This window comes from Ranitomeya variabilis, chromosome 6, assembly GCF_051348905.1.
Source record: "Ranitomeya variabilis isolate aRanVar5 chromosome 6, aRanVar5.hap1, whole genome shotgun sequence".
NCBI lineage: Eukaryota > Metazoa > Chordata > Amphibia > Anura > Dendrobatidae > Ranitomeya > Ranitomeya variabilis.
The window spans coordinates 543,164,455-543,176,711 of record NC_135237.1 but is presented as its reverse complement, the minus strand read 5'-3'; the positions used below and the strand labels follow the sequence as shown (position 1 = coordinate 543,176,711).

Genomic DNA, 12,257 nt, shown 5'->3' with positions numbered 1-12,257 from the left:
CACCAGAAGGACCTTGCCACCAAATCCCTGGTACCAAAAATGCCAGGATGACCTGCCAACGCAGAAGAATGAACCTCAGAGATGACTCTACTGGTCCAATCATCAGGAACAAACAGTTTATCAGGTGGGCAACGATCAGGTCTATCCGCCTGAAACTCCTGCAAGGCCCGCCGCAGGTCTGGAGAAACGGCTGACAATACCACTCCATCCTTAAGGATACCTGTGGGCTCAGAGTTACCAGGTGAGTCAGGCTCAAAACTCCTAGAAAGGGCATCCGCCTTAACATTCTTAGAACCCGGTAGGTATGACACCACAAAATTAAACCGAGAGAAAAATAATGACCAGCGCGCCTGTCTAGGATTCAGGCGCCTGGCGGTCTCAAGATAAATCAAATTTTTGTGGTCAGTCAATACCACCACCTGATGTCTGGCCCCCTCAAGCCAATGGCGCCACTCCTCAAAAGCCCACTTCATGGCCAAAAGCTCCCGATTCCCAACATCATAATTCCGCTCAGCGGGCGAAAATTTACGGGAAAAGAAGGCACAAGGCCTCATCACGGAGCAGTCAGAACTTTTCTGCGACAACACTGCCCCAGCTCCGATCTCAGAAGCGTCGACCTCAACCTGAAAAGGTAGAGCAACATCAGGCTGACGCAACACAGGGGCAGAGGAAAAACGGCGCTTAAGCTCCCGAAAGGCCTCCACAGCATCAGGGGACCAATCAGCAACATCAGCACCCTTCTTAGTCAAATCGGTCAATGGCTTAGCAATATCCGAAAAACCAGCAATAAATCGACGATAAAAGTTAGCAAAGCCCAAAAATTTCTGAAGACTCTTAAGAGAAGAGGGCTGCGTCCAATCACAAATAGCTTGAACCTTGACAGGATCCATTTCAATGGAAGAGGGGGAAAAAATATATCCCAAAAAGGAAATCCTCTGTACCCCAAAAACACACTTAGAACCCTTCACACACAAAGAATTAGACCGCAAAACCTGAAAAACCCTCCTGACTTGCTGGACATGAGAGTCCCAGTCATCCGAAAAAATCAGAATATCATCCAGATACACAATCATAAATTTATCCAAATAATCGCGAAAAATATCATGCATAAAGGACTGGAAAACTGACGGAGCATTAGAAAGACCAAAAGGCATCACTAAATACTCAAAGTGGCCCTCGGGCGTATTAAATGCGGTTTTCCACTCATCCCCCTGCCTGATTCGCACCAAATTATACGCCCCACGAAGGTCAATCTTAGAGAACCACTTGGCCCCCTTTATGCGAGCAAACAAATCAGTCAGCAACGGCAATGGGTATTGATATTTAACAGTGATTTTATTCAAAAGCCGATAATCAATACATGGTCTCAAAGAGCCGTCTTTTTTTGACACAAAGAAAAAACCGGCTCCTAAGGGAGATGACGATGGACGAATATGTCCCTTTTCCAAGGACTCCTTTATATATTCACGCATAGCAGCATGTTCAGGCACAGACAGATTAAATAAACGACCCTTTGGGTATTTACTACCCGGGATTAAATCTATGGCACAATCGCACTCTCGGTGCGGAGGTAACGAACCAAGCTTGGATTCTTCAAAGACGTCACGATAGTCAGACAGGAACTCAGGAATTTCAGAGGGAATAGATGATGAAATGGAAACCACAGGTACATCCCCATGAGCCCCCTTACATCCCCAGCTCAACACAGACATAGCTCTCCAGTCGAGGACTGGGTTGTGAGATTGCAGCCAAGGCAATCCTAGCACCAAATCATCATGTAGATTATACAGCACCAGAAAGCGAATAATCTCCTGGTGACCCGGATTAATACGCATAGTTACTTGTGTCCAGTATTGTGGTTTATTATTAGCCAATGGGGTGGAGTCAATCCCCTTCAGAGGAATAGGAGTCTCCAAAGGCTCTAAATCATACCCACAGCGTTTGGCAAAGGACCAATCCATAAGACTCAAAGCGGCGCCAGAGTCGACATAGGCGTCCGTGGTAATAGATGACAAAGAGCAAATCAGGGTCACAGATAGAATAAACTTAGACGGTAAGGTGCAAATGGAAACAGATTTACCAAGTTTTTTAGTGCGCTTAGAGCATGCTGATATAACATGAGTAGAATCACCACAATAGAAACACAACCCATTTTTCCGTCTAAAATTCTGCCGCTCGCTTCGGGACAGAATTCTATCACACTGCATACTCTCTGGCGATTTCTCAGTGGACACCGCCAGATGGTGCACTGGTTTGCGCTCCCGCAAACGCCTATCGATCTGAATAGCCATTGTCATGGACTCATTCAGACCCGCAGGCACAGGGAACCCCACCATAACATCCTTAATGGCATCAGAGAGACCCTCTCTGAAAGTCGCCGCCAGGGCGCACTCATTCCACTGAGTAAGCACAGACCATTTACGGAATCTTTGGCAGTAGATTTCCGCTTCATCTTGCCCCTGAGATAGGGACATCAAAGTTTTTTCTGCCTGAAGCTCCAAATGAGGTTCGTCATAAAGCAACCCCAAGGCCAGAAAAAACGCATCCACATTGAGCAACGCAGGATCCCCTGGTGTCAATGAAAAAGCCCAGTCTTGAGGGTCGCCCCGGAGCAAGGAAATCACAATCCTGACCTGCTGTGTAGGGTCTCCGGCAGAGCGAGATTTCAGGGACAAAAATAATTTGCAATTATTTCGAAAATTCTGAAACCCAGATCTATTCCCCGAGAAAAATTCCGGCAAAGGAATTCTCGGCTCAGATACAGGTGCATGACAAACAAAATCTTGCAAATTTTGTACCTTCGTGGCGAGATTATTCAAACCTGCAGTTACCCTCTGAAGATCCATTACAAACAGGTGGACACAGAGCCATTCAAAGGGGAGAAAAAAAAAAAAAAAAAAAAAATTTCAGCAGACTACTTATTTCTCTCCTTTCTCAGCCAAGGATTTTAACCCTTTAGTGGGCCGGTCAAACTGTCATGATCTCAATGGCAAGAGATCATAGCATAAGCATATATAGGAACTAGCTCTTGGAAGATGGGAACTGAGCTGACCATGAACTAAACCTAACACACAACTAGCAGTGGCCGGGTAGCATGCCTACGTTGATTCTAGATGCCCAGCACCAGCCGGAGGACTAAATAATGCTAGCAGAGGAAAATATTAGTCCTAGCTCACCTCTAGAGAAATACCCCAAAAGGAGACAGAGGCCCCCCACATGTATTGGCGGTGAATTAAGATGAAACAACAAACGTAGTATGAAAATAGGTTTAGCAAATTTGAGGTCCACTTACTACATAGCAGAAGACAGAAAGGACACTTTCATGGTCAGCTAAAAACCCTAATCAAAACACCATCCAGAAATTACTTTAAAACTCTGGCATTAACTCATAACACCAGAGTGGCAATTCCTGTTCACAAGAGCTTTCCAGACACAGTAACGAAACTACAGCTGTGAACTGGAACAAAAATGCAAAAACAAACATGGACAAGAGTCCAACTTATCTAGTAGTTGTCTAGGAGCAGGAACAAGCACAGAGAGGCTTCTGATAACATTGTTGACCGGCAAGAAACTAACAGAGCAGCAAGGTTATATAGCGACTCCCACATCTTGATGGGAACAGGTGAACAGAGAAGATGAAGACACCAGTTCAATTCCACCAGTAGCCACCGGGGGAGCCCAGAATCCAAATTCACAACACCCTACAAAATATCCACGCTGAGAATTCAAGAACCCTTACACCAACTAACGGTGTGAGGGGAGAAACTCAGCCCCCCAGAGCTACCAGCAAGCGAGGAAATCACATATTAGCAAGCTGGACAAGGACAGATAATAAACCAAGAAACATATTGAACACTGATGATCAAAAAATAAACAAACAGAAACTTAGCTTCTCTTGGAGAGACTGATAACGAAGGTAGTCAGGAGAGATCAAAATAGCACTGAATATATCGACAGCAGGCAACAACCAAAAGTCCAGGTGAGCCAAACAGGAAACCAACTAGCAGACAACGAGACAGCTGATCCCAGCCACAGATCTGCAGAATGACAAAAAGAGCCACCAGAGGGAGCCCAAAGATAGCACTCACACAGTACCACTTGTGACCACAAGAGGGAGCCCAAAAACAGAGTTCACAACAACAAAGTAACCCAGCGACTAGCCACTAAATAACCCAGCGATTAGCCACAAAGTAACCCAGCGACTAGCCACTAAATAACCCAGCGACTAGCCACAAAGTAACCCAGCGATTAGCCACTAAATAATCCAGTCATTAGCTACAAAGTAACTGAGTGACTAGCCTCAAAGTAACCCAGCGACTAGCCACAAAATATTCCAGCGACTAGCCACAAAATAATCCAGCGGTTAGCCACAAAGTAACCGAGCGAGTAAGTAACTGGGCATACATGACTATTCCCCTCCATTAGAATGTTTGTAGTAATTCCGATCCAACTTCTTCACTTAGTAATTAGCCTGCCAAACTGATATGTGAGTGAAAGAGATTATTCCACCATTGTGGATAAGTAAAAAATTATTGCTTAGTATTCCAGTGCTGGGTCCCCACTATCTATAAAACGTAGGCCCCAAATACTTCATTCCTCCTCGCTGCTTCATAGCAATGATGAGAACTTGTGCGGTTCTCTGCTCCTGTATTGACTTAAGGTGTAGCTGCATTTTCAGCTGAGCTTTCAGTATAACCTGTACTGTGTGTACATTATTATTATTATTATACATTTTTATAGCGCCATTTATTCCATGGTGCTTTACATGTGAAAAGGGGGCAAGTATAGACAAATACAATAAACATGAACAAAAAAAAAAGTGGGGAGTAACACTATTTCTGGCCATTATCGGACGTGTATCCTGCTTATAGCAGTTTCTCGCCTGCACTAGAAGCCTCAGCAGCTTCTCCTTTTAATTACCCCACAGTCCAGAGAATTGTATTAGTAGCAGATATAATTTGATTCCTCACTGCAGACAGGTTTTTAGACACATTTGAGCAACTTTTGAGAGTGAATGACGTCACTAGCACTGACTGTTGTCAGGAAGGAGAAGAAAAACTGATGGCACTCGGACTACACTCTGATCAAAGTTTGATCAGAATAATCAGTCCTTATTTCTCGTATGTGAAAATTACTGGCATGTGAACGAGACCTTAGGCCAGATGAGTAATTAAATAATTGCTCTTTAAATAATTACTTGATTTTTACAGCGGTTTTAACCACAAAACTGTGCGTCCATTGCAATTGGCCATTCTGTCTGCCCTAATCTTATTTTCTTATTGATCGCTAGGTTTGATCGTGAATTGATGCACAAACCTAGCCATTAGCAATGTGGAAGTTTCAGTCTCTGAACTTAATTAATTTCTTTTATGAGCTAATTGAGATTCACAAGTCTGTTCCCAGCTTATCTTTAAATCACATTAGATTTTTGCTGTGCAGTTCAGTTCTCTCATTCACGGTTTGGCAATTAATTTATGATGTAATGATTAAAATAGGACTTGGCACGGAGAAGGCACGACAGACTAATTAACAGCCTCGCAAACTAAGCAAATGCTGTCACTAGTAGCAATCTACATCTTTTTCTTTCCGATCTCTTTCAACAGGGACAAGATTTTAAGAAAACGTGGGACAGAAAGCTATATACAACATGGATCTGTAACACGACCACGTGCATGAGGCCTTAAAGGGGTTCTGTTCATTTGTCTGCATCGCAGAATGGTACAAAAGCTTTGTTAGACCTTGAAATCTAGCAAAGTCTTGCCCACAACATGGACAAGACTGGTGCATGCGGCATTTTTTCATTTTTTTGTGCATGGACTACCGCACGTGTGGGGCACAGATAGGGTTGTCAAAGCAGCTGGAGACCTACTGAATGCCGCTTTGTTTGCCATGCATTGTAAAATCGATCACAGGTTCAAGTCCCCTAGAGGGACTAATAAAAAAAATGTACAAAAAAGAAACCAGAACTTAAAAATATGTAAAAATATTTTTTGTCAAATAAAACGGTGCACATCACCTCTTTTTTACTGGAATCTAAATAAAATATATAAAAAAATATATAAAAAATAACAAGTACCTTATCTCTGCATGTGTAAATGTCCAAACTAATATATCATTAAAATGGCACTTCACCTCCCTAAAATTGAACAAAAAGAGAGCAGTAAGTCATATAGACCGCAAAATTGTAATAAAAAAATGTGTCCTATATAAAGCAAGGCTGTATCTAATTCTATTGACATAAAAATAAGAAAGCATATAAACAAAAAGAGCAATCACTGGAGAAGGACATCGTGATCTGAATAATAGAAGAAACAAGCTGAAGAGAAAGACCCAATGGCTTGATACTATCAAGACAACGACTGAGAAGACCCTGGTGAACCTATTTAGGGTTGTACAGAATCTACAAACAGATCAAACATCCATCAAGCCACCATGGATCAAGATCGGGCTGAAGATTGCTAAATAAATAATATTAAGACTAGAAGGAAAATTCAAAAGAGTGGAGCAGTCACCAGGACTCTGCCCAAGAAGAATAAGCCTGGAACCGGCCACTGGAATTAGGTGCCCTATTTCTAATAACTGTGCAGAGATTTACTGATGGTTGATACCCTGGCGGTATTTTAAATGTGGTGGAATGTTAAAGGATCAGCAAAGTCCAAAAGACATTAAAAATATTTGTGTACTTACCTTCTCCTGAATTTCTATAGTAGTAGAAACCTTGTTCCTTGCCAATCTTCAGAGATAATGTCTCATCAAGATACAGAGACCCACTGGGAGCGAGGATATTGCCACCATGGCCACTGCAAGTCTCTCAGCAGATTTTCTGCAGAAACTCTATATATATATATATATATATATATATATATATATATATATATATATATATATATATATATATATATATATATATATACATATGTGTGTGTATATATATATATATATATATATATATATATATATATATATATATATATATATATATATATATATATATATATACATATGTGTGTGTATATATATATATATATATATATATATATATATATATATATATATATATATATATATATATATATATATATATATATATACATATGTGTGTGTATATATATATATATATATATATATATATATATATATATATATATATATATATATATATATACATATGTGTGTGTATATATATATATATATATATATATATATATATATATATATACACATGTGTATACAGATGCCATCTGAGTGTGGTCTGATTTTCATTGAGTTATAGATAGGAGACGTTGGAGAAACTTTAGTTTTCACGTACGAGGAAAACTGATGCCACTCGTCCCAGGCTCTGATGAAAAATGGCTCATTTTTGTCGTACGTGAAAAGAACTTGTCGTGTGAATGAGTCCTAAAGCAAGAAAAAAAAGGGTACATGCCATAGAAAATGGCAACTAAACAAATTTTTAGTTTTTACAAAAAAAAAATTCACAAGTTGAATTATTAAAAAAAAAATTATGGCTTAATTATCCCCTTTCTGACATTGGACATAATAATCCGTCCTTGTGCCCTGGGCGGTCACACACCCCTCTCGGCACGTTAGCCCCCGAAACACTGCTATCGAATACGATCGCAGCATTCTGGGAGCCAGTAGAGGGCTGTCAGCCCCTATACCTTTGGATCGGAAACCCTGCGGCGTGACGCGGGGTCCCGATCGTTGGCATGGTGACCCGATGTCATCATAACGACATCCGGGTCACCAGAGCTAGAAAACTTGCTGATCATGAACAGTTCATGATCAAGCAGTTTCTTTAACAATGCAGAGCTGACAGTTTGCATAATATGGGGATGCTGCTGCATCCCCATGCTGTAGAAGTGATCAGTCCCATAGTGGGACAAAGTAAAAAATGAAGAAAAAATTTAAATAATTGTAAAAATATGTAAAAAAAAAAATCCAAAATAGTAATAAAAAAATCAAAAGATATTGTATCTATAAATAAATATTTTTAGGAAAAAAGCCCCAAACTATAAAAGGAGACATACTTGGTATCACTGCGTCCGCAACGACCCGACCTATAAAACTGTCACACTAGTTAACCCCTTTAGTGAGCACCATAAAAAAATAAATAAAAACAAGGGAAAAAACATTGCTTTATCGTCGTACCGTCAACCAAAAAGTGGAATAAAATGCAAACAAAAAGATGGATATAAATAAACATGGTTCCACTGAAAATGTCATCTTGTACTGCAAAAAACAAGCTGCCATACAGCGTCATCAGTGGAAAAATAAAAAAGTTATAGTCCTCATAATAAAGTGATGCAAAAATGATTATTTTTTCTATAACACAGTTTTTATTGTGTAAAAGCGGCAAAACATAAAAAAAAATTATATGAATGAGGTATCGCTGTAATTGTACTGACCCGAAGAATAAAACTGCTTTATCAATTTTACCACACATGGAATAGAATAACCCCCAACAAAAAAAAAAAAATCCTAAATTGCTGGTTTTTGTTCATTCTGCCACCCAAAAATCAGAATAGAAAGTGATCAAAAAAGTCATGAGCCCAAAAATGGTACCAGTAAAAACGTCAACTCGTCCTGCAAAAAACAAGCCATAACGTGACTCTGTGGGACAAAACATGGAAAAATTATAGCTCTCAAAATATGGTGATGCAAAAACTATTATTTTGCAATAAAAAGCGTTTTTTAGTGTGACAGCAACCAAACATAAAAACCTGATATGAATCTGGTATCGCTGTAATCGCATCGACCCGAAGAATAAAGTCACCTAATCACTTATACCGCACGAAGAACAGTGTAAGAATTAAATACAACCAATTCTTCACCTGCTGTTGATTTTTTTATTCTCCCTTCCAAAGATTGCACTAAGGCTCGGCGCACATTTATCCTGTGCCCTGCGCTGAGCACTTGCATCAGGGTTTCTGTGTAAATCTCTGAAATACGTGATTCAGACGGAACCTCTGGTGGAAGATTCCCTATAATGAGGCAAATGGAGGCACTGTGGACCCCATAGGACCTGTGATCCAGCGGTGTCCGTCTTTTTAGGATTGCATAAAATTGCTGTTGACCACAGTTTTGTGCACTTCTGAAAAGAAGGAAACTGCAGATCAGAGGCCAGACGGAGTCCAGAGTAACTCCGCTGTCTCAATATAGTGAACGGATCCCTCGGAGGTTCATCTGAATCACGTCACTCAGAAATTTAGAATGGAAACTCCAAAGCAAGTGCTCAGCATAGAGCGCCGGATAAATGTGACCCCAAACGTTATGTAAAATGTTCCCAAAAAAAGCTTCAACTCGATCCACAAAAAAATGCAAGCCCTCACTCAGGTCTGTCATCTGTTAACAAAATTATTGTGGGCTTCCACGTTACACGTAGTACAAAGGCTATGAAAAAGCTAAATTGCTCCCTAAAAAGAAATTCAGCAAATTCTCCGCTCCCAAATCCACATGCCCCCTCCCTTCTGAGCCCCACAGTGCACCTAAACGACATATAGCGTCCACATGTTTGGCATGTCTGAAGCGATTAGAGCCCGCCTAACTTACGGGTGCATGTCTCCAGAAGCACAGGCTGGGCATAATGTTACTCTTAAAAAAATACAATATTTTGGGCTAAAAACATATTTGTGGAGAATTTTTTTTTTTTTTTTTTACGACTCAACATTATAAACTTCTGTGAGGCACCTGGGGGTTCAATGTGCTGACCATACATCGGGATTAGTTCCCTGTGGGGTCTAGTTTACAAAATGATGTGACTTGTTGGGGATTTTCACTGTTTAGGCTCATCCGAGGCCCTCCAAATGCAACATGGAGTCTGCCAATTGTTCCAGCAAATTTTGCATTCAAAAAGTCAAATGGTGCTCCTTCCCTTCCAAGCTCTGCATGGGGTGTCAGCATGCTCAGGAGAAATTACACAACACAGTTGGGGTCCATCTTTTCTATAAAAAAAATTGAATGTAAAATAATTTTTGTGTGAAAAACAGTTAAATGTTCATTTTTCTTCCCACATTCCAAAACTTCTTGTGAAGCATGTGAAGGGTTAATAAACTTCTTGAATGTGGTTTTGAGCACCTTGAGGGGTGCAGTTTTTAGAATCGTGTCACTTTTGGGTATCTTCCATCATACTGACCCCTCAAAGTGACTTCAAATGTGAGGTGGTCCCTTAAAAAAAAATGGTTTTGTAAATTTTGTTGGAAAAAAGATAAATTGCTGGTCAACTTTTAACCCTTATAACTTCCTAACAAAAAAAATTTTTTTTACAAAATTGTGCTGATGTAAAGTAGACATGTGGGAAATGTTATTTATTAACTATTTCATGTGACATATCTCTGTGATTTAAGGGCATGAAAATTCAAAGTTGTAAAGTTGCAAAATTTTCGCCAAATTTCCATTTTTTTCACAAATAAGCGTAAGTCATACCAAAGAAATTTTACCACTAAAATGAAGTACAATATGTCACGAAAAAACAGTCTCACAATCATCGGGATCCATTGAAGCGTTGCAGAGTTATTACCTCATAAATTGACAGTGGTCAGAATTGTTAATATTGGCCTGATTGTTATGTACAAACCATCTTCAGGGGTAAGGGGTTAAAAAAAAAGTTGTTTGACTATGTTGATAGTTTAATAAAAAACATTTATGGTTCTTGGAAGAAGGGGAGAGAAAAAAAACAACAGCGCAAAAAAAAACATTGCCCAAAGAGGGAACAGATTGAAAAGAAAAAGGGGTAATATGAAGTACCTGTTGAATTTGCTGTATTTTTATAGCCATGTGGCGCCAGTACAAGCATGACTTCCCAGGGTACAAATCCAATTCTGTTGTTTTTTAAGGTCTAACAAATTAATTTGAGTAGTACATATGTTTCCAACGAGGCTCCTTAATAACATCACTTTATTTCTGTTAGCAAATTACCAAGTGGCACTGAATATCTGTGTTGTGCCCAGATTGGATTCTCCGTCTTCTGGCCTTCGGGCCTTTAAGTCTTAATACTAAGAAATATTCTTCTTCATCGGGTCTCTGCGCTGCTCCGATGGGAATCTCCTATTGAAAAATGTATGAATGTTCTTTCTGCCGCACTAATGTATTCACAATTTTCTCAAGTGCCCGGTCACAGAAACAACCTACTTTCTTTTATTTCCTCCAGGAAGAATTAGGGGAACTATTGCAGCTTGTGAAAGAACAGGAGCTGAAGAACGAGCTGTCGGGCATTCAGAAAAAGAGGACTAGCCATGGAAACACGAAATCCAGCTCCAAACCACATCAGACCAATAGCCTGCAGAGGTACGTCACTTTTTACCACGTCTGAGATGATGTACGCAGCTCTGGGGATGATTTTCTTCACAACATGAACTTTTAATGCTAAGAAAATGACTTGTTTCCTGTGGTGAAGCAGAGAATAATTGTACGGCACAAAACGAAAGATCTTTAATCTTTAAGAATCTAATCCAACCATGAGATTGTGCAAAGATGCTTTGGTTCAATGACGTTGTTTAATTGAGAGCTGCTTAAAGGGATGTTGCCACCTGAAGCATTTATCATCTAGTCACTGGATAGATCGGCGATGGTTGACCATGTTCCCTCATGCTGATCCATTCACATTCCTCCCCGCTCCTCTCTAGTTGCTGAGGACGGGGAACAGCGATTAAGGTCCCCTATTTTAACGTTTGGTCCCAGGGGTCAGTTCTGCACTGATAAATGCTTCAGGGTGAAATAGCCATTTAAAGGGAACTTGAAGGTTAATAGCGTTCCACTGCAGCTCTCTCTGCAGCACTCTGCAGCTCATCAGTGCAAAGCACGACCTGTCAGTCAGTGTGATGTAGCTTGCTTATGGTCGCCACTCACAATGCTGTGAGCGACGACTGTAGCCCCTCTGGTCACACACCTATGACTGAAAGCCGGCGGCTCCTGGGAGGAATGACGTTAATTTTCCCCCGGTAGCTGCAGTTTCAGTGAGGCAGCATTGTAACATTATTAATCTGTAGATTAACCGTATATCTACAAGTAAATAGCATATGGGGACACGACAGGTTCCTGTCTATCTCTCACATCTATCTATCTATCTACAAGGCCCCGTCTAACCAAATGAAGCAAATGTGAACTTGAGCCAGCTGCGATGACTACAATGTATACATATACATACAAGTGAGTGCAGCAGCCACTGTGCGCTCCAGGATATATGCAGATATCGAAAATAAACATTACTGCCATTTAGACTACAGTATACTTAGAAAACTGAGGTGCTTAGTGAATTT

General features: G+C 40.3%; 1 protein-coding gene across 8 annotated transcripts in view; it reads left to right on the top strand.

Annotated features, from left to right (window-relative positions):
- LOC143783036 (uncharacterized) overlaps nt 1–12,257 on the top strand; it is a 251,852-nt gene that overhangs the window by 219,090 nt on the left and 20,505 nt on the right. For all 8 annotated transcript variants that reach the window (XM_077271204.1, XM_077271209.1, XM_077271208.1 and 5 more), the window contains one exon: nt 11,150–11,286. In XM_077271204.1, the coding sequence (XP_077127319.1) occupies nt 11,150–11,286 (137 nt within the window). The remainder of the gene's footprint in view (nt 1–11,149; nt 11,287–12,257) is intronic.